The sequence below is a fragment of the Meles meles genome, chromosome 11 (genome assembly GCF_922984935.1).
Source record: "Meles meles chromosome 11, mMelMel3.1 paternal haplotype, whole genome shotgun sequence".
NCBI lineage: Eukaryota > Metazoa > Chordata > Mammalia > Carnivora > Mustelidae > Meles > Meles meles.
The window spans coordinates 23,777,703-23,803,803 of NC_060076.1; the positions used below are offsets into that span (position 1 = coordinate 23,777,703).

General features: G+C 39.4%; 1 protein-coding gene across 4 annotated transcripts in view; it reads left to right on the top strand.

The window, feature by feature from the left end:
- The window catches only part of TMEM245 (transmembrane protein 245), a 96,995-nt gene that overhangs the window by 15,942 nt on the left and 54,952 nt on the right, over positions 1-26,101 (top strand). For 3 of the 4 annotated variants that reach the window (XM_046022710.1, XM_046022712.1, XM_046022713.1), the window contains exons 4-8: positions 11,024-11,140; positions 12,769-12,987; positions 16,027-16,196; positions 20,042-20,065; positions 25,034-25,138. In XM_046022710.1, the coding sequence (XP_045878666.1) occupies positions 11,024-11,140; positions 12,769-12,987; positions 16,027-16,196; positions 20,042-20,065; positions 25,034-25,138 (635 nt within the window). The remainder of the gene's footprint in view (positions 1-11,023; positions 11,141-12,768; positions 12,988-16,026; positions 16,197-20,041; positions 20,066-25,033; positions 25,139-26,101) is intronic. The other variant, XM_046022711.1, reaches the window with a different exon arrangement.

The window sequence follows — 26,101 nt, forward strand, 5'->3', positions numbered from 1 at the left end:
CATATCTGTGAGCTTGGTGTGCATTTGTGTTTGTGAGTGTGTGTGTGTGTGTAAGTTTCCACATACAAGTGAGAGCATGTGGTATTTGTCTTTCTCAGAGTTATTTCACTTAGCATAATGCCCTGAATGTCCATCCATACTGTTACAAATGGCAAGATTTCTTCTTCTTCCTTCTTCCTTCTTCTTCATATTCCATTGTGTACACACACCACATTTTCTTTATCCATTCATCCATTGATGGACACTTAGGTTGTCTTCATATCTTGGCGATTGTTAAGTAATGCTATAATGTACATGGGGCCATATAAATCTTTTCCAGTTACTGTTTTTGTTTTCTTTGTGTAAATAAACTGAAGTGGAATTGCTGGATCTTATAGTAGTTCGGTGTTTAATTTCTTAAGGACAGTGTTCTCATCTTGACTACTTTTGTCCAGGGCTGAGTAAGTATGTTGCTACAAGTATATGAATGATGTAGGTTAAATGGATTTCTTGGGTGTAAATTCTAGTCTGCTATGGGGCTCCTGGATGGCACAGTCGGTTAAGCCTCTGACTCTTGGTTTGGCTCAGGTTGTGATCTCATGGTTGTGAGATTGAATCCTGTCTTGGCTTTTTGCTGAGCACAGAGTCTGATAGTTTTTCTCGTCCTTTCCCTTTGTCCCTCTCTGCCTTGCTTGTTTTCTCTTTCTCTCTCTCTTTCAAATAAGTCTTTAAAAAAAAAATTCTAGTCAGTGGGTGATGGCAGCTTAGGGAGCTGTGCAGCAGGATTCTAAGACCAAGTTTTGAGCTGTGGAAGAAAAAAGGCCATGTTTTATTCTTACCGTTATTATTTTTCATGTTTGATTATTATTTTCAGTGATAAACCCAGCATAGTATTGTGTTGGCATGCCAGCCAGATTTCTGGTATTTGTATTCTAGACTATTACAGGAAAGGAAATCACAGGGACACAGAACACATGTTGAGAACAGATTTGGAAATGTTTGTTTTGTTTTGTTTTGTTTACTCTCATTCCAGTCTATTTCAGATTTTTTTTTTTTAAGATTTATTTATTTATTGGAGAAAGAGATAGTGTGAGTGCAGGGAGGGGAAGAGGGAGAGGGAGAGAGAATCTCAAGCAGACTCCTCACTGAGCATTGGAGCCTGACCTGGGGCCAGATCCCAAAACCATGAGATCATCCCCTGAGCCGAAACCAAGACTTGGGCACTGAACTGACTGAGCCACCCAGGTACCCCCAAATAGATTATTCCTTTTTTTTTTTTAGAAGATTGATCAATTGATTGTTTTGATAGAGAGAGAGAGACAGCGAGAGAGGAAACACAAGTAGAGGGAGTAGGAGAAGGAGAAGCAGGCTCCCCACCAAGCAGGGAGACCAATCCAGGGCTTGATCCCAGGACCCTGAGATCATGACCTCAGCCGAAGGCAGATGCTTAACGACTGAGTCATCCAGCTGCCCTGATTATTCTTGATCTAGAATCCTTTTACAGATTTCTAGTCTAGGTAATCTTCATCATAAAATAACCCCTTTAAACATTTTTTTCCCCTAAATTTCTGAGTCTTCTTGCCTCTAGAACCTTGTTTCTTTTAGGTATCAGGACCCAAACCATCTAGTCAATATCAAGACAACCTTTCGCTTGTATTATATTCAGTTCTGTACCGTAGATGTCATTATAGTATACTTAGGCACAGGAAGGCTTTAATGCATGCCGTGGCAATGTCTGCACTTATTATTTCCTTATCATTTCTACTGTCCCATTGGAGGACCTGAATCCCACTGGATTCACAGGATTAGTGCTTTGGATCAAAGCCTGAAGGTTGTTTAGTTCCTAGACTTGGAAAACTCTTCTTATGGATCATTGTGGAGTTAGTTTCAGTGATTCCTTTTGAACCCAGGGGCCTTACTCTATGGTTTTCTCATAGACCTTGGGAACTCTTCCTTGGCATTTTCTGGAACTCCAAGATAATGGAGGGAAACACTGTTAAATGCCTATTGTGTTTCAAAATGTACTTTTTAATCCATAAATAACCCACAACCTTCCCCCCACCAAAAAACTTCTGAAAGTGGATATGTCCATTTTGGTGATGAAGGCATTTAATTTTAGAGTTTAGGTAACTTGCTCACACAGGCAACTGGTAGAACTAAGATTCATTAATTGATTTAAAAATTTTACTTACTTGACAGAGAGAGACAGTGAGAGAGGGAACATAGGCCAGGGGGCAGGGAGAGGGAAGAGCAGGCCTCCCACTGAGTAGGGAGCCCAACATGAGGCTCGATTCCAGGACCCCAGGATCATGACCTGAGCTGAAGGCAGACGCTTAACAACTGAGCCACCCAGGCTTCCCTAGAACTAATACTTAAAACTGAGGGTCTTTGACCCTAAGCCTGGTGTTCTTCCCCTTCACCAGGCTCTTTGAACAAGTGTCAGTCATTCTGAAAAGGGAGTGACTGCTGATCTCTCTTGTACTCAGTTATAGTCATGAGCTCCTCAGTCTTACCTGTGGGCCCAGTTAGCCTACCACAAGTTCAGGATCTAGCTTCGCTGCCTCCTGGATCATGTCTCAATTGGTAGAAACCTGGAGTCCAACTTCAGGGTATGCCCTTGGCTTGTGAGGAAGGAACACTCGCATTGCTAATAATTGCACCATAAGTGAGGCCCTGCTGGGCTCTTTAAACATGTTATCTTATGTAATTTTCTTAATAATCCCATGGGATTGGTACTTATTTTACAGATGAAGAAATGGAGACTCAGAAAGCCATTTACTCTGAGTAAATTTACACTTAGAAGTGCTTTGTCAAAAGCTAGGCAAACAAGCACCATATGTACTTGTACTACCTGGTCACCCAGTCTGACAAGTATGGGCAAGTACAACTCCATTCCTCCAAATGCCGGGGATTGTTTACAAATGATCAGAAATACCTTGGCAGGGAAGGCTTAGTAGTTGCCTTAATCATTTGGGATAACCAAACAAGTTTGGTCCAGTTGAGCCCAAACTGGAAAAAGAAAAGGAACAAACTGAGTTTCTTCCTGCTCATCTGTTACTGACCAGTCTGACACAGTCAGTTAAATAGGCCTAGAGAAACTCCATATCCGAGCCCTTGCTACTGACCCCTAGTAGAGGGAAGTGATACTAGAAGCCATTGAGGAGGCATATTTTCCACATTAGTGATGGAAACAAGAAGCCTTCTTCAAAGGGAGCTTTGCATGCTGGGGAGATTTCACTTGGTATGTGGTAGAGCCCCTTCCAGTAAGTATCCTTGGATGTATTTCTGGCATCTGCCACTATCACTGTGAACAAGCGCTAAGGAGATCGAGTATCTCCTCATTTAGACTGTTCTCGAAATATGTCATTCTCTGGGTATTAGAAACGTTATTCCGCCCATTGTTGCGCTGACCATATTAACAGACACCGTGTGAACATGTGATCAGTGTCTTACGTGCCAGACCATGTATTTCTGTCCCCTAGTGCTAGGCTGCTAATGTTAGTGGCCTGCTTGTTTGGCCTTGTGTAGATTGCTCTTATTTGGGCCTCCGCCTGACCTGGCCCTGCCCTGGGTAGACGGATATTTGAAACCTTGGATGCTCTTCCTTTTTTTGTTTATGGTTCTTAGGTCCCAAGATTATGTGCCCTTGTCTCTGTGTCTATTTTTAACTGGGGCTTCTTTTCTAGTACTGTGACTTTGCCTAGATTCTGTCCTGGCATTCTTGTGTGTTTATTCATCGTTTCTGCCAGAACCCTTGGGGTTTTTGAAGTGCGGGAGGATATCACTAAGGCAGAAACGATTGAAGTGCTGTTTGATGAATAAGAAGAGTTGTCAAATCTTACATCCATAATCGTCAGACACTCTGCATTTTCCCCATGTGACGATTATGGATGTAAGATTCTTCACAAGCAATTAATTAATTGTGAAGAGGTGGGTTTAGTAATTTAGGACCCTCCACTAGTCTTTAATCTTACATCAGGGAGAACACTTTGTTTGAATTCTGACCGGAAGTCTTTTTCTGCTTCTGCTCTGCTGTCCCAGGCCATCAGTCATCAGGCCTTTCCACCCTCTGCTCTTGAGTGGAGCCTGAGAAACCTCTCTCGGGTGCGCAGAAAGCCAAGTCCTGTCTTGTCTCCAGTGTAATCAGTTTGTCTTTGAAAATTCTGTCTGGAAGTCTAAAGAAGCACGTTAATCTGTCCAAATCTTCCTCTGTTTCCCCTCTGCTGTTGTCTTCATGATATTCCCTCGTGGTTATCTTTACAACCTTAATCTGGAAACTTGGGGCTTACCTTTGACCCCCTTCATCTTTCATTTCGTTTATGGGTTCATCATTGGGTCTGGTCCACTTTGACTACTCCCTGCCTCTTAAATGCGGCCACTTTTTTTTCTTTTAAGATTTTTATTTATTTATTTGACAGACAGAGATCACAAGTAGGCAGAGAGGCAAGCGGAGAGAGACAAAGGGGGAAGCAGGCTCCCCACTGAGCAGAGAGCCCGACGTGGGGCTCTACCCCAGGACCATGACCCATGCCGAAGGCAGAAGCCTTAACCCACAGAGCTACTCAGGTGCTGCATAAATGCAGCCACTTTTCCGACATCTCCCCTGCTAGCTGCTGCAGACCGAGCCATCATCTTGTCTTGCCTGTAGTATTGCTGTCACTTCTCTCCCTGTACCCATTCTTGGTCCCCTCCAATCTGCTCTTGACCAGACAGCAAGAACGATCTTTCTGTATCTCAAAACTATTCATTTATTTGCAAACCAGGGGGCTGGGTGTGCTTCTGAAGGGCAACATGAGAGATCCTTGCCGTGCTGAGCCTGTCCTGTATCTTGTGTCCATGCTGATAATCCTGAGCACAGAACTGTGCCTCAGTTTTGCAGGATGTTACCACTGCGGGAAACTGTGAAAAGTGTAGACGGGATCTCTCTGTGTCATTTCTTAAAATTGCACATAAAGCTACAATTATGTCAATAACGTTTCGGTAGAAATATTATCCTGTTTAAAATTCTTCAGTCCTTTCCTGCTCCTTTTAGAATAAAGCCTGAAGTACTTACCATGGTCTTCTGTGACTTGCATCATCTGGCTCTCCATGTCCATCCTGGTTTATTCGATACCAGATTCCTGCTAGCTGTGTTCCAGACACACTGACCTTCTTACACTATCTTTAGCATGCTAGTGTCTTCACTTAACAGTCTTCCTACTCACTTCCTGCTGCCCCAAATGTTATTCTTTATTTTGATGAATGCCTTCTCATCCTTGGTACATCAGCTTCATTTTCTTTTCTCTTTTTGACGTTTTATTTTAATTTAAATTCAATTTAATTAACATAGGGTATTATAGTTTCAGTGGTAGAATTTAGTGATTCATCAGTTGTATCTAACATCCAATGCTCGTTCCATCGAGTGCTCTCCTTAATGCCCATCACCCATATACCTCCCCACCCACCCATCTCCCTCCAGCAACCCTCAGTGTGTTTCCTATAGTGAAGAGTCTCTTATGGTTTGTCTCCCTCGCTGTTATCATCTTATTTTTCCTTCCCTTCCCCCTATGTTCATCTGTTTTGTTTCTTAAATTCCATATATGAGTGAAATCATATATTTGTCTTTCTCTGACTCATTTTGCTTAGCATAATACACTGTAGTTCTATCCACATCATTGCAAATGGTAAGATTTCATTCTTTTTGATGGTTAAGTGTGTGTGTGTGTGTGTGTGTGTGTGTGTGTGTGTGTGTGTGTACACAACCTCTTCTTCATCTAGTCTTCTGTCGATGGACATCTAGGTTCTTTCCATAGTTTGGCTATTGTGGACATTGGTGCTGTAAACATTGGGGTGCATGTGCCCCTTCAGATCACTATGTTTGTATCCTTTGGTAAATACCTAATAGTGCAGTTACTGCATCATAGGGTAGTTTTATTTTTATTTTTTTATTTTTATTTTTATTTTTTTTTAATTTATTTATTTTTATTTGCTTATTTACAGCATAACAGTGTTCATTGTTTTGGCATCACACCCAGTGCTCCATGCAGTACGTGCCCTCCCTATTACCCACCACCTGGTTCCTCAACCTCCCACCCCACCCCACCCCCTCCCGCCGCCCCTTCATAACCCTCTGGTTGTTTTTCAGAGTCCATAGTCTCTCATGGTTCATCTCCCCTTCCAGTTTCCCTCAACTCCCTCTCCTTTCCATCTCCCCATGTCCTCCATGTTATTTGTTATGCTCCACAAATAAGTGAGACCATATGATACTTGACTCTCTCTGCTTGACTTATTTCGCTCAGCATAATTTCTTCCAGTCCTGTCCATGTTGCTACAAAAGTTGGGTATTCGTCCTTTCTGATGGAGGCATAATACTCCATCGTGTATATGGACCACATCTTCCTTATCCATTCATCCGTTGAAGGGCATCTTGGTTCTTTCCACAGTTTGGCGACCGTAGCCATTGCTGCAATAAACATTGGGGTACAAATGGCCCTTCTTTTCACTACATCTGTATCTTTGGGGTAAATACCCAGCAGTGCAATTGCAGGGTCATAGGGAAGCTCTATTTTTAATTTCTTGAGGAATCTCCACACTGTTCTCCAAAGTGGCTGCACTAACTTGCATTCCCACCAACAGTGTAAGAGGGTTCCCCTTTCTCCACATCCTCTCCAGCACACGTTGTTTCCTGTCTTGCTAATTTTGGCCATTCTGACTGGTGTTAGGTGGTATCTCAATGTTGTTTTAATTTGAATCTCCCTGATGGCTAGTGATGATGAACATTTTTTCATGTGTCTGATAGCCATTTGTATGTCTTCGTTGGAGAAGTGTCTGTTCATATCTTCTGCCCATTTTTTGATATGATTATCTGTTTTGTGTGTGTTGAGTTTGAGAAGTTCTTTGTAGATCCTGGATATCAACCTTTTGTCTGTACTGTCATTTACAAATATCTTCTCCCATTCCGTGGGTTGCCTCTTTGTTTTGTTGACTGTTTCCTTTGCTGTGCAGAAGCTTTTGATCTTGATGAAGTCCCAAAAGTTCATTTTTGCTTTTGTTTCCTTGGCCTTTGGAGACTTATCTTGAAAGAAGTTGCTGTGGCTGATATCGAAGAGGTTACTGCCTATGTTCTCCTCTAGGATTCTGATAGATTCCTGTCTCACGTTGAGGTCTTTTATCCATTTCGAGTTTATCTTTGTGAACGGTGTAAGAGAATGGTCGAGTTTCATTCTTCTACATATCGCTGTCCAGTTTTCCCAGCACCATTTGACAGAGAAGAGAGATCACAAGTAGGCAGAGAGGCAGGTAGAGAGAGAGGAGGAAGCAGACTTTCCGCTGAGCAGAGAGCCCGATGCGGGGCTCGATCCCAGGATCCTGAGTTCATGACTGAGCCGAAGGCAGAGGCTTACCCCACTGAGCCACCCAGGTGCCCCATGGGTAGTTTTATTTTTTAACTTTTGAGGAACCTCCGTAATGTCTTCCAGAGTGACTACATCAGTTTGCATTCCCACCAACAGTATAGGAGGGTTCCCCTTTCTCTGCATCCAATATCCGTCATTTTCTGAGTTGTTAATTTTAGCTGTTCTGACAGGTGGTTTTGTGGTTTTGATTGGTATTTTTCTGATGCTGCATGATAATGGAGCATTTTTTCATGTGTCTGTTGACCATTTTTATGTCTTCTTTGGAGAAATGTCCATGTCTTCTGCCCATTTCTTGACTGGATTATTTTCTTTGGGGTGTAAGTTCTTCATAGATTTTGGATACTAGCCCTTTATCTGATAAGACATTTGCAAATATCTTCTCCCATTCCATAGGTTGCCTTTTAATCTTGTGGACTATTTCCTTTGCTGTGCAAAAGCTTTTTACCTTGATGTCAAGTCCCAATAGTTCATTTTTGCTTTTGTTTCCCTTGCTTCTGGAGATGAATCTAGTAAGAAGTTGCTACAGCGGATGTTAAAGAGGTTGCTGCTCATGTTCTCCTCCAGGATTTTGATGGATTCCTATCTCACATTGACGTCTTTCATCCATTTTGAGTATATTTTTGCATATGGTACAAGAGAATGGTCCATTTTCATTCTTCTGCATATGGCTGTCCAGTTTTCCCACACCATTTGTTGAAGAGACTGTCTTTTTTCCATCGGATATTCTTTCTTGCTTTGTCAAAGATCAGTTGACCACAAAGTTAAGGGTCCATTTCTGGGTTCTATATTCTGTTCTGTTGATCTCTGTCTCTTTTTTTTTGCCAGTACTACAATACTGTCTTGATGATTATAGCTTTGTAATACAGCTTGAAGTCTGGAATTGTGATGCCACCAGCTTTGGTTTTCTTTTTCAACATTCCTTTGGCTATCCAGGGTCTTTTCTGGTTCCATACAAATTTTAGGATTATTCATTCTAGCTCTGTGAAAAAAAGTTTATGGTATTTTGATAGGGATTGCATTGAATGTGTAGATTTCTCTGGGTAGCATAGACATTTTAACAGTATTTGTTCTTCTAATCCATGGGCATGGAATATTTTTCCATTCTTGTGTCTTCCTTAGTTTCTTTCATGAGTGTTCTATACAGAGTACAGATCCTTTTCATCTTTGGTTAGGTGTATTCCTAAGTATCTAATGGTTTTTGGTGCAGTTGTAATTGGGATCAGTTCCTTGAATTCTCGTTCTTCTGCCTCATTGTTAGTGTATAGAAATGTGACTAACTTCTGTGCATTGATTTTATATCCTGCGACTTTGCTGAATTCCTGTATCAGTTCTAGCAGTTTTTTGGTGGAGTCTTTTGGGTTTTCTACATAGACAATCATGTCATCTGCGAAGAGTTGACTTCTTCTTTGCCAGTTTGGATGCCTTTTATTTCTTTTTGTTGTCTTATTCTCAGCTTCTTTTTCATTTCTTAAAGAGAAGCTATTCCTGATTCTCCAGACTAAGTCAGATTGTTTTGTGTTAGGAGTTCATAAAATAGCTAGTATGTTTCCTTTATAGCAGTCACTATAGTTTGTATACATTCACATTTGTGTGGTTCTTTTTTTTTTTTTACGTTTTTTTTAAAATTTTTATTTTTAAGTAATCTGTGCACCCAGTGTGGGGCTCAAACTTAACAACCCTGAGACCAAGAGTAGCACACATGCTCTATCAAGTGAGCCAGCCAGGTGCCCCTGCCCTTTTTTTAAAGGTGAATTAACAAATTATTCCCTAAGTACGGTTAAGAATCTTTTTTCCTATGTGGTTCTTTAATTCATATCCATCTCTTCCACTAGACTCCATGGGGGCAGGGTCTATGTCTTTATCCCTAGCAGTCAATACAGTGAGTAATGAGAACATGTGAGACATGAAAGGCAGTGTCTTTTCCTCTCATCCTGTTCCCTTATCGGTGTGAAAGAAACACCTTTCATACTTAGGCCAGAAGAATAGGTCCCAACTCTTCTCTTCCCAGTTCATGACTTTGACATTCTCTTGGATTGCCTAAAAATAAACCTCATTTATTAGAGGAAGAATAGGATATGGTTGAACAAGATGAATTCCCTTGATCCTGATGGTTCAGTCTACTGGTGATCCATTTCAGAACCCAGCCTGCTTGTCTCTGGGAGATGGCCAGCCTTGGATTTGCTGAGTAGGTGGAATTCATTGGAACTGAAATTCATTAGCATTCTGAGTGATCAAGGCTATTTTCATTGGCAGCATTCTGTGTTATTGCATTGTATATTGGCCTACCAAAAGTGAGGCCCCATCTCTATGAGTGTTAATGTTCTTAGTTGTGGACAGTAGAATCCACACTAGTTAGTCTGCATAGAAAGAGATATTGGTTAGCATATAGACTTTTTGGGAAGACCAGACAATTAAGCTTGGGTCTGACACAGGCAGAAGCAGTGCAACCAGGAAAAGTGCTCCATGACACCAAAGGACTATTTGAGCAGAGATGCCACAGCTGCCACAAAGTTAGAGATCAGACAGCAGAACTCTTAGAACTTCTGCTGAGTAACTCCCTGCAGAAATACCATATATCTCTATGACTGTTTGACACCCGAGTGTCCAAATTACTGTGAGTCCCACTGTGGTCTTCTATGTCTTGCACAGGTGTACAGAAACTGCCTTATACATGGGACCTTAGCTGCAATGGAGTTTAAGGAATATAGTCTAGCTTTCCAGTCTCTTGGAGGAGGAAAGCATGCTAGAACCTGGTATTGTCTAATCTAGCAGATTAGACCATTACAGACAGACCTCACTGGCCAGTAAATATTTTTTTTTAAGGATTTTATTTATTTATTTGATAGAGAAAGCAAGAGTGCACAAGCAGGGGGAGCACTGGAGGGAGAGGGAGAAGCAGGCTCCCCACTGAGCAGAGGGCCCGAAGGGGGGCTTGATTCCAGGACCCTGGGATCATGACCTGAGCTGAAGGCAGGCATTTAATGGCTAAGCCACCCAGGCGCCCCAGTAAGTTTTTTTTTAATTTAGTGCAAATGATTGAGCTTGGTATACTACCTTTTAGGAACTTAACATGGGGACATATAACATGAAACAGAGTAATATATTTTAGACCCTCAGTGGTGGATTTTGCCTGTGCTGAATAATTACTTTATCAAGCTTTATGGTTTTGCATAGTACCCATATGTTTGCCTCTTTATTCATGGAGTGTTCTTATCGAGGGCACCAAGTGTTAGCTGTTCGATACGGTACTGAGAGCTAGTAACGCAAAGGAGAGTAAGACAGTCTGCATTTGGAAGCTCACAGACTTGGTGTGGCAATGTGTTTCAACAGAGATGTGTGTTCACATTAACTTGTGAAGTTAAAAAGTAAAAAAGGAGGACTCCACATTTAGATGTCCACCCTCAGCTGCGTGCACCAGTGTGAGTTCCTAAGGGAGACTGACATGCAGTGTCCAGGGATCAGATTTTTAGCAGACTTCCCTGTTGATTCTTAAGCATTCTCCCTTGGTGAGAAACCCCTGTCCCTGGATCAGTTAATAATAATAACTGTTCTGTTTCATTGCTTTTGAAATCTTGGGACTGTGTTCAGTTTGCAAAAGTTGTTTCCCACTTTGCTTTAAAAAGTTGTAAGAATACTTGCTTGTTTTCCAGGAGCAGAGTTACCAGGGCAGGTTATTTCCATGGCAGCTTCCACCCTAGCGACCTTGGCCATCTCCATCACAGGGTATGAATCCAGCCCGGATGACCCGCCCTCCGCCCAGCCTGCAGGTGACTGACCCTTTGAGGGAATATTTTCAAAATCATTTGGGAAAATGAAATATGCTTTATAAAGGATAAACTTAAGGACATGAGCATCATGGAGTGTGATTTACTGGTCCTTCAGTTTCCTCTGATTTCTATTTTTACACTTTTCTTCCTCTCATCTTTGTTCTCCTATAATCACTTTTTTCATGCTTTTAATTATTTACCTTTTTATGTTTCTTACCTTCAATCTTTATCTTTTCCCTTTTTTTAAAAAAATGCTTTTCTCATTTTTCTTCTGTTATTCTCACTTTCCTTTCCTTTTATTTTCTTTTTCTTGGTGCCCCATGTACCTTTTCCATATTTTTTTTCCACTTCATCCTTTCCTTGTTTTCTACTTCTATAGTTCTCAGTTCTTCTCCACTGCTCTGTTTTGCTCTAACTCTTTACATTGCTTTTGTTGTTGACCCAACTTTTTCTTTTGGTCTTCCTTTTCTCTCTTACAGTCCTCCATTTCTCTGGCATTTCTTGCTTTTCTTCTCAAAGTTTGCTTTGCATGCCTCATGCTGTTAATATATTAACTGTTTGCCCTAAAATGGGCCTGTTTGGTTGTTCTGGATACCATGCTTCTACGAGATCCAGCTGGCAGATTTACATCAGCTTTAAAGTCACACTGTACTCACACAGAGTTCAAGAACGGAATGGCCATCTCTGTGCCAAGCGGTCTCTTAGTTCCAGGGGATTTGCAGTTGAGGAATATTTTTGGTGAGCTCTTCCTAAAGAACTGACTTGAGAAAAGACTTGAAAGGAGGGATCAGCTAAGAACAAGTCATTTAGGGTGGTAGGAAACACGTTTTTATTTCACATTGAATCATGTTTTCAGAATGAAGAGGGGATGATTATTCTTCTAAGAATCTGCCACACCCACCAACATGAAGTTTTCAAATTAGATTCTTTTTTTTTTTTTTTTTAAAGAGCAGTTGGCTCCATTTTAGGTGCAATGACATTGAAAAGCCATGTTTTTTGTTTTTTTTTTGTTTTTTTTTTGTTTTTTATTTTTTCCCCATTTTATTTATTTTTTTCAGCATAACAGTATTCATTGTTTTTGCACAACACCCAGTGCTCCATGCAAAACGTGCCCTCCCTATTACCCACCACCTGTTCCCCCAACCTCCCACCCCTGAAAAGCCATGTTTTATCACAAATATATATATATATAGATCTAATAAAATCATATTAAAAGAGACATTTTAGATCTAGGAATTCTATATCTTAATATTGGTTGCTTTATACAGTTTGAGGAGTTCATGGGCTAATTATAATTCTCAGCTATTTTGTCATAGTTTTTTGTTTATTTGTCATAAAACTTTGAACAATGTGAAATGTATATGGTAAAAAGTAAAAAAAAAAATCACCATACCCAACCCTACCCCCCAACAAACTTTATTTCCCCAGATTTAAATACAGTCAGTAGTGTAATTCTCCATACATTTTTCAGTGCCTGTGCAAACATACATGCAGACCTTCGTCTCTTTTTGTGATCATACCATCAGAGTCCATTTTGAAGGCTCACAGTAGAGCAGCCTAGCGAATTGCTCCATAGGACTCTTGACTCACGTGGGCTAATATGGTGGTGATCCCCAACCCCCTTTCAGAAACCATGGACGGAGGAGAGCCCCCTCCAGCATTATCCTCCTCTCCATCACCTTCCACCCCTTCACCCACTCTGGGCAGACAGAGGCCTGAAATGGGAACGTTTGTCAGGAAGAAGAAAACCAGCGACATCTACTTTGTGTCCCTCGTGTGGGCCATTATTGGAGTCCAGCTCTGGCTGAACCTGTGGATCGTACAGCTGCTGCCGGTGCCAATTGCAGGTAATTGGCCCCTTACGGTCTGGTCTTGGAAGACTTCTTTTTCTTTCGAGTTTGGATTTCAATATTTGAGGTAATGTTACTTTCTTTTAAGATAAAACAATGTGTATTTAAATTGTATATTTAAAGCTGTCTTCTAAGACTGGAAAAGTAAGTAATTCAGGTGAATTTAGAAGAGTTTTTTATGTCATACTTTCCTGATTGTTTGGGCTTAACCTCTTAACTGCAGTCAGAACCTTTGCCAAATTTATTTATGTACTTTTTCAAAAAGATTTTATTTATTTATTTGAGAGAGAGCACAAATGTGTGTGAGCAGGAGCAGAGGGGAGGGACAGGGAGAAGCAGACTCCCCGCTGAGCAGGGAGCCTGATGGGGGGCTTCATCCCAGGACCCTGAGGTCAGGACTTGAGCCACCCGGGTGCCCCCCTTTGCCAAGTTTATTAAGTCCTCAGTTGATGCTCCAGACCTGCCATCCAGAGACCTCCTAAATTTGATTAGTCCTTTTTTTTTTTTAAAAAAAGATTTTATTTATTTATTTGACAGACAGAGATCACAAGTAGGCAGAGAGGCAGGCAGAGAGAGAGAGGAGGAAACAGGCTCCCTGCTGAGCAGAGAGCCTGATGCAGGCTCAATCCCAGGACCCTGAGATCATGACCCAAGCGAAAGGTGGAGGCTTAACTCACTGAGCCACCCAGGTGCCCCAGTCCTTTCTTCTTATCAAAGCTTTTCACTGTTGATTTAAGCGTAATTTCCTTTGGGGTGCCTGGGTGGCTCAGTATGTTAAATGTCTGCCTTCGACTCAGGTCATGATCCTAGGGTTCTGGGATCAAGTCCCATGTTGGGCTCTCCGCTCAGCAAGGAGTCTATTTCTCCCTCTCCCTCTGCTTGCACTCCCCCTGCTTGCGTGCTATCTCTGTCAAATAAATAAATATAAAACAATAAACATAAGTTCCTTTTTGGAAGCCTGTTTAAAAATCTAAGTTCATTGGACCATTTACCTTCTAGATCCTTAATTTTAAAACTTATTATTCTTATTAACTTGGACAGTTGATGAAATAGTTAACCTTTGTAAAAAAATTTTTTTTTTGGTGGGTAATAGGGAGGGCACGTATTGCATAGAGCACTGGGTGTAGTGCAAAAACAATGAATACTGTTACGCTGAAAAAAAATTAAAAAAAAAAAGTGAAAAAAAAATTTTTTTTAATAGATTTGTTAGGCCCAGAACACTGTAGCACCTGCCGTTAGGGAGCATAGAATATGAGGTCGAAGTTTGTATCTGCTTCTTGCATCCTCAAACAGAACTTCTCTTCGGCAGTTGGAGCAAGATACAATTGTAATGAAGTATATACCAGAGCCATGCTTTCTGTTAAGGAATTCATAGAAATGCTTAGTGAAATAGTTTAAATTGTTCTTTCTGGATTGTTCCATATGTTTTTGGTTTTACCAAATGATTTATTTTATGCTGCCAAATTGTGTCAGGTACTGTTGGAACCCCCTTCTCTTTAAAATTTGTTAGCAGGAGTTGGGACACCTGGGTGGCTCAGTGGGTTAAGCCTCTGCCTTCGGCTCAGGTCATAATCTCAGGGTTCTGGGATCGAGCCCCGAGTCGGGCTCTCTGCACAGCGTGGAGCCTGCTTCCACCTCTCTCTCTGCCTGCCTCTCTGCATACTTGTGATCTCTGTTTGTCGAATAAATAAATAAAAATCTTTAAATTAAAAAAAATTGTTAGCAGGAGTTAACATTCATCCTAGTCATTTCTTAACCTTCAGGACATCATAACAATTTGACATGACTTTGGGAGAGCAGGCTTTGAACAAGTGGCTCCGAGAACATTTTCTACAGCCTGTAATTTCCCTGGGGTTGTTCTAGGGACCGTAAGAGCTTTCCTGGGACCTCCCCAGAGATTTAGAAAAGTTAATGATGGAATTGATGAATTGATGGAATTGTAACACTGAACTCATGGTTCAAAAGAGTGAACTGTGAACCCTTAGATTGCATGGCCGGGGCTAAGGACACAGAAATTCCTGGAATTAGGTAAATTATAGTAGTTGGGATCAGTTATCCAGAGTCCAGACTTCAAGGCACCCTCACAGTTAAGTAGCACTTCCTTCTGGCCCCACTAACTTCTTAGTTGGCTTTTAATAGGAAGCTTACCCCCTGCTTGCAGGACAACCTTGCTGCCCAGTGCAGAGGGTACATTCATGTTCTCCGTGAGTGGTCTCTGCAGAAGCTACACCCTGCGTCGCCTCAGGGACCATTTGTAACAACCCTGCTTGTCCCTACTCTGTTTCTCTACTGAAGCCTGCTAACAGGTTCATACGTACAGGGCAGCATCAAGTAGAGGAATAGGAATACCAGAGGTATAAAATCATGATACAGATGGAATTCCTGCATACTTTTCTGGACACTAACGTTAAACATTCAAGGAGAAGAATAACATTTGGCAATAGCATCTATAATAGCCAGGGAAATTGGGACATGTCAGGGGTTAGGATTCCTCAGCCCGGAAGGGTAAAGTGTGAGGGGTCAGGATTGTTGTCCCTAATATCTTCATGATCAGAGTGTCTTACATTTATACATGCTGTGAAATAATCCCTGGCTCCTGCGGGGATTCCGGACTTGACAGCGACTGCAGTATATGGGCAGGTGGGGTTGTGTGGAAAGTTATTTGTCCTAATTCTGGCAGTCTGGAATACCATGAACTTTTCATCTTTTCCCTGGCCTTTTTTTTTTAAAATGGATTTAAAAAAATATTTTGTTTACTTATTTGAGAGAGAGAGCACAAGAGGGAGAGTGAGAGGGAAAAGCAGACTCCCCGCTGAGCAGGGAACCCAATGCAGGGGCTTGATCCCAGGGCCATAAGATCATGACTTGAGCTGAAGGGAGATGCTTAACCGACTGAGCCACCCAGGCACCCCCTTAATTGATTTTTATTTAATATTAGCTTCGCTGTTTTAGAAAGGTCACATGAAATTAAAGGGCCCTTTCAAGTTCTGACTTTGTTATCTATGTTTTGGTTTTATATGTCTTCCTTCCTTCTAGTCTGGATCCTCAAAAAGCTTATTATTCACTTTGGAGTTGTGGACTTCCTGGAGAAACGCTGCCTCGTGTGGTGGCAGGCCGTGGAGCACTTCCTCAGGGAGCGGCAAGAGGCTCTCGCCCCGTGGCCAGTTGTTGGGCTTGGAAAATTCTTGTTAAAAGTTGATAGCAAGGTATTATATTATAAGCACTTGGGCTGTTTTAATGGAGTTCATATATACATATATTCCATGTCATGGTATTTGGTGCTCATACTATGATTGTTGATAACACATTTAATGTCTGTATCTATGATAATATTTAAAGTTTAGAACTATGACTTCTGTAAAGATAGGATAGACTTAGTTTAAATCAGTATTGTGTAAGTAGTTTTCCCTCTTAAAAATGGTAGAAATGGACATTGTGGAACACCTGTTCAACTCCCTCATTGAAATCTAAAGGGGCTAAGTGACTTGCTTAAAATTACGTTGTCAGGTAATGCCACCCAAGTGCAGTATTTTTGGAGTAATTCGCACATGTCAGATAATGGGCTAAGTCCTCAGGAAAATCCACTGACTCACAGAAAAGTAGATGTAGGAGCTCTGTTTAGTGGAGAGACAGCAGTCCGTTAAAATTTAGACACAGTGGTTCAGAACATGAACCCCGATTTCAGACTGGTTTCAGATCCCAGTTCTGCTACCTACTAGCTCTGTGATCTTGGATGAATTTCTTAACTTTTCTGTGCCTTGTTTTCCTTATCAATACAATAAACATAATAGCATGCACCTCGGAGAATGGCTGTGGGGGTTAAATGAGTCAATAGACGTAGTGTTCCTAGATCAGAGCCTGATTCATAGTGGCTCTGTGTGTGAGCGGTGGTTTTAATTTGTGGAGGACAGTATGTACAGAACACAGTGGCAGTACTGAGCAAGAGAGGCTGTTGGCAAGGCAGTGGGAGAGGGGAGGTTTTGCAGAAGAGGTGATGCCAGAGGAAATTTCAAGGCGCAAGTAGGAGTTTCTTAGGTGACAGGGCAGGAGAAATAGGCGGATGGAGCAGTGCAAAGGGAGCGACTGTCACAGAGTGACTTCTTAGGGAGCACCAAGGAAGCAGTCACAGTGGGATATATGCAGACACGAGGTGGGAGAGTCAGGTGAGACCAAGTCAAGGTCTTTGTGGGGGCTGTGCTGTGTGAGCCAGACTTCCTCACAGAGCCTACAGACTGTTTCCCTGAGCAGGTCCATCTATGACCTCAGGTTGAGAAATACCGTTAGGTGAAACCAGTGTAGACAGGAATGGGACGAAGAACTGGAGTTCATGTGAGATGGAAGGATAGAAATCTTTTAAAGCCATTGTAACATCTCCTGGGGGAGCAGAGATGCAGGGGGATACGTTTTTTTGTTTTTGTTTTTGTTTTTTAAGATTTTATTTATTTGAGAGAGAGAGTGAGTGAGAGGGAGAGGTAGAGAGAATTCGAAGCAAACTCCGCACTGAGCACAGAGCCCAATGTGGGTTTTGATCCCATAACCACAAGATCTTGACCTGAGCCAAAACCAGGAGTCAGAAGTTTGTTTGTTTTTGAGAGAGAGAGAGAGTACGAGCATGAGCAGAGGAAAGGAGGGAGGGCCAGAGGCAGAAGGAGAAGCAGACTCCCCGCTGAGCAGGGAGCCTGATGTGGGGCTCGATCCCAGGACCCCGAGATCATGACCTGAGCTGAATTCAGGCGCTTAATGACTGAGCCACTGAGCCACCCAGGTGCCCCAAGGATCGCAAGTTTAACTGACTGAGCCACCCAGGCTCCCTAGGGGGATATGTTTTCTTACGGATTGCCTTTCTGTCTTGCAGAAAGTTTGCCAGTTTAAGTTCCCATCAGTGTAACATAGGGCAGTGCCTGTTTTCTGAGCTCTTGCCAATACTAGATATTATAACAAAAAAGTATTTTTTCAGTTTCATAAAAAGAAGTATGAGTGTTGTTTTAGTTTGAAATTAAAAAAATTAGTTTGCTTATTGACTATTTATATTTTTATTTTGTGGTTTGCCTATTTGTATTCTTTTTTCAACTTTTTAAATATGAAAAAGTCTAAGATTTCCCACAGATTTTAACATATTTATCACATCTTCCTGGTATTGGGGTGAAGCTTTGTTTTACTAGAGCAGATTAATCCTGCAGACTGTTTAAAGAGGACGACTCTTACAGTTAACTTTCAGTTAACTTCTGACAGCCTTACCGCTATCAGAAGGGATGGACACTAACTCTTGTTTTCAGAGTCCCACGTATTTGTATTTGGAACCCTTCACTTAGGACAATTCTAGAGTTATGTCAGTTGAAGTTCTGCAGTTATCAAAAGTGTTTGTGATGGAGTAGCCTTGTAAAATTGCCATTTTTTATTCAAATTTGTATGCCAACTTGTTGTTCTTAAGAGGGACAGTAAAATAATGCTGCTGATAAATTAAAAGCCTTGTTGATTTTGCAGAAAGGTACTGTTAGTGTCTGATAGGATGCCTTTGTTTTTGTACATGATCCAAATCTTTGTTTTACATTTCTTTTATCCAAAATATTTAGGCATCTGACATTTTCAACCAAAATTTCAATTATATACTGTGATTTTTATTTGTTGCAATACATTAAAATTTCAGAGGTACTTTGGGGCTCAAAAGCTAGGATTTCTAAGTATGTGCATTTCACATAATAAAGCTGTTAATGGTGAGCAAAGTATTATATACTAACTAGATTTTTCCACATCTGTATAGTATATTATATGTATTTTGTGGTATTGAGATTATAGAAAGTTTAGAGTGTCAAACATGCGTTTAATGTGTATTTTTAAACAAATTTATGGCGATTAAAATATTTGGAGACAAAGGTATCACATTTCAATTTGTAAAGATCTTTTTAACTCTACTATGTCATTAAGATGCTTTGTATAATGCCAAACCATAGCTGGAGAAACTAAGTTTAATAAATATCAAATAGATAAAAAAAAAAGAGGGACAGTAAAATAAATAAAACTATCATTTTTGGCTATAATAATAAAACAGAATAAATGAGTACTGCAAACTGAATTTTCATCTAGTAATAATCGATGCCATAATTATGTTTTATCTAGTATAATAATATATATGGGTTGCTGCTTTGGAGAATAAATCTGTTTTTCATGTTTCTTTTAAATTTCAATTGATGAGACTAGTGTTTTTGAAACTATTCCTCTACAGGAGATTGATTGAAGGATAGTTTTAAACATGCACTGGGTATACTTTTAGTAAAAACTCTGCAAGGAGTGTTTACAGTTACCCTGATAAAATTAAGCTTTTTAGCTTTTATATTTTTTATATCACTAATAATGCCTTCAGTCCTGTGTTTAGCGATTTTTATATCATGTGTCCACTAACTAGTGTTAGTTATATAATGTTAAATATTGTGAGGTGTTTCGATGTGGTAACGTTTATATGAAAGAAAGGATGTTACATAGAGAGATAAGTGCTTAAAAAATGAGATGGAAGGAGATACACCAAATATTAATAGAATTTTGTTTCCGTCTGCTCTTTGGCCAAGTGTTCACTGTTCCAAATGAGCACAGAAGTGTTTTACTGTTTAAAAAATGTGAAATGACCTGTACTATAAAGCTACAGCCACAAAGTTCAATGAACACATGGTATTTGAATATGAATTAATTTATAAAGGGACAAAAAATCCTTTTGGTACCTGATTTGAGAAAGAATTTTAATTATTGTTCTGATCTTTGGAATTTGGTGTGACTGCTTAAGCAGACAAGCATGTATTTTTAATTGTGGAATTGCTAAAAAAGCTTGTGGTTATTTCAGTCATTGTATATCTTAAATGAATACTATATACAGTTGATTTTAAAACTTTGTTAATGCATTACAGTTATTTTCCCAGTTTTTGTTTTGTTTTTTTGGTCTAGGACTATCTCCTCTTCATACTCTCGGTGACTTTCTTTTCTTTTCATACTATTATTGCATTCTCTAATGATATTCCACTGTTCTTATCTTCTCTTTCTTACCTTACCCCCTACCCTCAAGCTCTGGCACTGGCTAAATAAGAAGGTAAATGAACACATGGATGTTGGGTTTTATTACTGAATTCTGTAACTTCCCCCTGTCTCTCCATTTTCTTTCTGTTTCTGTCCATATGTCAAAGTTAGTTTTTGCTTTTAAAGTTCAAATTAATAAGCTATGGAAGGTCGTGAATCATTGGTACTATCACAGTACAATTTGCTAAACACCCAAAGCTATTTATTTAGGATAGATGGTTACTATCTCCTTGCCCAGGTGTGTGTCAGAAGTTCTGTCTTACAGTCCGTTTGTCTACAGTGAGTGATTGCTGTTCCTTTTCAGCTCTGTTATGAAAAGAGCCCTACTCTAGTCTTCTTTGATGTGTGAGAGCACATTAGGCAATACTTATCGAAAAGGAACAAGAACTTTTTGTAACAGATTTTATTTATTTGAGAGAGAGAGAGAGAGAATGAGTGGGGGGAAGGGGCAGAGAGAGAGAGAGGGGGAGAAGCAGTCTACCTTTTGAGCAGGAAAACCAGATGCAGGGCTGGATCCCAGGACCCAGGGAACAAGACCTGAGCCAAAGGCAGATGCTTAACCAACTGAAACACCCAGGCACCCTGGAAAGAGAACTTTTTATTGCTACTTATTTTATAAATGACACGAGAATTTTTGAAAAAGATCTGTGAAATACTTGATTCACTTGGCTGGTAATTTTATATAGTGTCTTTTTTTTTTTTTTTTTAAATAGCTACTCTTCTAGAATTTCATTTTTAACTTAAAAAAGATTGTGGTCATGTCCTGTGACCTTTAATTTCATGTATTTCCCAAGGTATGACATTGTATGTATAGTGAATGCTTCGCATGATTTGCATAAAATAGGTACATTTTTAATAACTTCAATAAAGGCTAATCCAGATAAATTAGGAGTGCTGTACTTGTGACATGTAGCCCATATATAGTAGTTGTAGACTTAAATTCATCAAATCCTTGAGACAGCAAGAGATGACATTTATGTGTATCGTGTTTAGATACAACAAAACCTTAAATTTTCAGTGGATATATCATAGAAGACCTTAAGATGAATGTGGTACTTCTTAGAAATAGACCAAGGTGACACTTTTAGTATAGAGATTAAGGTTTTCTTCTTTCTTTTGAAGAAGAAGAAAGGGGTGACTTGACTTGCCTTAAACTTCTGAACTTTGGATTGAAAATAAACAGTGTGTAAAATACATACATACATACATACATACATACATACATACATACATACATACACTTATTGGCCACTGCCCTGCTCCTACCAACATACATGCTGTTGTCTATACCTCCGTGCCCTGCAAAACTAACATGAGTAAATGAGTTCAATCCTTGGCAAATAACAGTGCTGCAAACAAAAGTCACATTTTCTTATTTTGATCAAAGTAGGTGGTTTTATACACTTCTCCAACTTGTGTATGTTGAAATCAAATTGTCCTCAAGGGATGAGAGAAAGGAGAGCTAAAGTCATTAGGTGCAATTTGATTGAACCTTTGGTGACTGAGTGAGTTAGAACACCTAATTTAAGAGCCTGTTTCATAGCTAACCAGTTGTAACTCGGGTTTAAAAGATTCCCAAGAGATCAAGTGATGGTTTCCTTTCTTTGATGATTCCGTATAGTATAGGTCAAGCATCATTGGAGAGCGGGAGTGACTGCTGTAAGTTCTGGGACTGTCCATTCCAGGAAAGCACATAAATAAGTTGAGGTCTATTTTATTACATTACATCCAAGGTTAGAAAATTTGCAGCATTGGGTATTTGGTGTTTCAGGTTCAAGTGGAGTGAACTAGGAAACTAATTCAAGGGAAGGGAGGGTGAGAGAGAACATATCTGTGGTTAATTGAGACAGAACCTACTTCTCAAGGCTTGTTTTATTTTTTAGTGTCGGTTATTTGCACTAAGACTCAACTAGAATTTGGTTAAAAAAAATAAAACAAAATGAAAGCCAACAGACCCAGAATAATGAATAGAAAACTCAGTAGTGGAATGATAACGTTCTTAATAGCTTCCTATAACCAAAACCAATTTAGAAGTTTCAAAGTCTTGCAGTATAACCATACATTTATTGACCTCTCTAAATTTTGAAAAAATGCATGCCCTTCCTTCACACTGGAAACATTCAGAATGTCATTTTAAAATTACTCCCCTTCCCCTTTAAGAAAGTAAAGTTTAATAACTAAAATAATTTCTCAGAGCAAGGAAGGCTGGGGAGATCACCAGGGACAGTGTGACTTCTATGGGCAGGCGGTAATGACAGCTGATGGCAGGTGGTGTGGATTCTGCTGCCCAAAGCTGAGCACAGCACAGATCTGTCTCCTCGGACAGTGCCTTCGGCATTTCTTTAGGAATTCTCTCCTCCATTCCCTTCTGCTTCTCTATTGCTTCTTCTGTCCATGCTTCTCTCTTTCTTTTTTTTTTTTCTTAAAGATTTCATTCATTAGAGAGAGAGAGAGTGAGCGACAGAGAGAGCACGAGCAGGGGCAGAGGGAGAAGCAGACTCTCCTCTGCTGAGCAGGGAGCTCGATGTGGGGCTCGATCCTAACACATGGGGATCATGACCTGAGCTTAAAGGCAGATGCTTAACTGACTGAGCTACCCAGGCACCCCTGTGTTTCTCTTTCTATGTCTGAGTTTCTGTTTCCTCGAGAGTCTCGTTCCATTCACCTTTTTCTGGGGGTTCTTTTCCTCCATCTAAGTTTTCTGTTCACTTTTGTTATTTCCTCTTTATTGATTGCCTTTGTTCTGTGCACCAGTTTCCCCCAGCCACACACTTTTTCCTCCTGTTTTGACCTTTAAAACAACAACAACAACAAAACCCCTCCCTTTATTCTTTGGTAACTCTTCCCTGGTCTCTCTTTCCCACTCCTCTCTCTCTCTTAACCTGTCTCCGTTTTTGTCCTGTTTTTTCACTGTAACTTAATCAGAGATAATGGGACTGGATCCCCCTCCCCATCTTTTTAGTTTATATATTGAGTATCTTAAATGGTTCTATTTGTTTTAAAATTTGAATGAAACTTCTAACCCTCACTGTTAGCCCTGAATACAGATTTTTATCTTATCTCTTTATCTCTTAGTGTGGATTTTTTCTAAACCTTAGGTATATGGCTTCTGATAGGAAAGTTCTACCCTGGTTTAAAAAAATAAAGTTTGATTTTGTAATGTTGATATACATAATGTATTTGTGAATTCCATGTTTTATATGTTAGAAATACCCACACTTAAATTTAGATACATTTTCTAAATCATCATTTACATTTTAAAAACATATTTCAGAATAGACATTTTTATAGAAAATTGGGGCTCCCAAGTTATTTTTAGATATTATAATTTGTGAATACAAATCTGGTCTTAATTCTGAAGTTATTTATGTTTGCCTGTTCAAATATATGTATTTGAGCTTTTACCATGTGCCACACACTGTCAGGCTTGGGAACTACAAGGAAGAAGAATAGAACAGTAGCTCTTTCCTCAGGAAACTGTCTTAAGAACTATTTAAGAGTTGGTTTCTGATTGTGCAACTGGAAAGTTTCTTGATTTTAGAACGTACATTCAAAATGACATCTGACCTTCCATATCTTAGAAACTTGATACTACTTTTTTTAATCTCTGCGTTGTCTTTGATGCTTTGGTGGCATGCACTGAAAATTAACTCTTCTGTTTGAAGCTATAATTGTCAAGATAAAAGATGAACTTTTTATCTATGAGTTCACTGCAGCGTTGATCTCTTAGTGATAGTATCTTTCATGAAAGATAAAGGGATGCAAGCTTATAGCATGGAATGGAAAACATTTCAGAAGTCATGTTTTGTTTTTAACCACCATTCTTTGCTCTTGTGTGTTTAACTCACTGGAGGCATAATTCAGATTTAAATTAAGACTAACTTATTCAGCAATGCTGTAGCTTATGTAGGGGTTGAGGGGTACAATGTGGTGTTTCAGTAGTCATCAGTCTAATTGATTTTACTTTTGAAATGTTACATGGTAGCTTTGCATGGGAGGAATTGTAGAAATCTGTCATAATTATATATTCTGAAAAAATTTTTTTAAATGTAAGGTTATTTGTGATTGTGAAAGATGAGAGAAGTTATACTCAAAATATAGCATTTAGGGAGAGCTGTAATTTTATTGATTAAGGAATAACCATTATAGTAATGATTATTCTTTATTTACAGTCAATTTGTCCTAGAGCTTATGTTTTAAAAAGAATGGAAATTTCAAGTGGAATGTCAGATTCTAAAAAGTATTTTGTTATGAAATATTTCATATATAAAAAGATGTAAAGAACATCAGTGAGTCTGTCCTCCAGCTTGGGAAAACATTCCCTGTATAATTAAAGCCCATTTTGTATCCCTTCTAATTGTGCATCTACCTGCTGACCTCCCCCCTCCCAGGGTAGTATTCTGAAATTGATATTATCATTACCTTAACCTTAGATTCTTATTGTTACTGTTTTTGTAACCTTAGTGGCATCAAAGGGAAAAAATATTTTGAATGTAATTCCTATTTTAATTTGCTCCTATTTTATTTGTATAATTTAGGGAATACCTATTTTGTAAGGCATACTTTTTCTAAAGCTATCTATATTTGCTAATTGTTAGTAAAATTCCATGAGATTTGAGGTCAGCTAATGTATTATCATTAGTTCGTTTAAATATTTTATTTCATTTCGAATATTTACCAGATTATAAGTTACAACTTGAAATGTAAATATACCATTGTGTGAGTATTCAAACATAAATATGTTCAAATTGACTGCCTTTCTTAGATAGGACAATAATAAACTTTTTATATAACAACAATAATTAATGCTATTAGTTAATTTTCTGAACTTGCTTACAGCTTTCGCTGCTTTAATCATTATGCTGTAGTTTGATTTGCAATGCTGAATAGCCTATTTTGTCTTGATAATATTTGGATATACATGCATTTTTATTAAGTTATGCTTGGAAGATAAGTAATTCTCTTTTTCTTTTCTATGCAGATGATCATCTGGTTGGAGAAGATGTTAGACAAAATAATAAGCATTTTCATCATATTTTTGTTAGTGATAGGAACTCTTCTGTTAGCTCTACTCCTGACCGCAAAGGTAGAGTATGACAGTTACTATTGCTATTAATAAACTCTTGTTGGAATTGTAGTATGCAGGGGTGCCTAGGTGACGTGGTTGGTTAAAAATCTGACTCTTGGTATAACCTCAGGTCTTGATCTCAGGGTTGTGAGTTTAAGCCCAAAACTGAGCTCCATACTGGGAGTGGAGCCTACTTAAAAAACTGTAGTATGTACAAGAAGCTGGCAGAAGCTGGCATGGAAAACTTACTTTGCTTATAAATATATATAACAAATTATTTAGATTTTTGCATTATTAGTTTTGCCATGAATTTGCCTACTTTTAATTTTTTATGTGCATTTTTATTTTGTTTTTATCAAAATCCTCAGAAATGATCACAGAAGAAATGATCACAGATAGTGAAGGATAAATGGCTTCTTTTAATGGGAGAACTGTGATCTGGTCTCATGAGTCCTAATCTAGTTAGTTCCTTGTTTACTAGATCAGAATTTCTTGATTAGCTCCTTCCCTTCTTGTCCCATTGGTCTTTCTGCTAATATACCATAGAATCTTTATATCTCAATTTCTAGGTCCTTCCAGCTTACATTTCCAGTTATTTCTCTTCTTAGTTTGGACTGCTGTAACAGAATACTATACACTGGGAGGCTTAAACAACAAACATTTATTTGTCACAGTTCTGAAGTTGGGGAGTCTCAGATCAAGGTGCCATCACGGTCAAGTTCTTGGTAAAAGGCACTCTGTCTGGTTTAAAAATGACCGTTTTCTTCTTGTACCCTCACATGGGGGAGAGAAAGATCACCTCTCTTGTGTCTCCTCTTATAACAACACTGATACCATAATGAGGGCTTCCATCCTGGTGAACTAATTACTTCTAAAGGCCCTGTCTCTTAACCATCATATTGGAGGTTTGGATTTGAACATAAGAATTTTTGGGAGGATACAAACATTCAGGTTTTAACACCCTTCTTTGTTTAAAAAAAA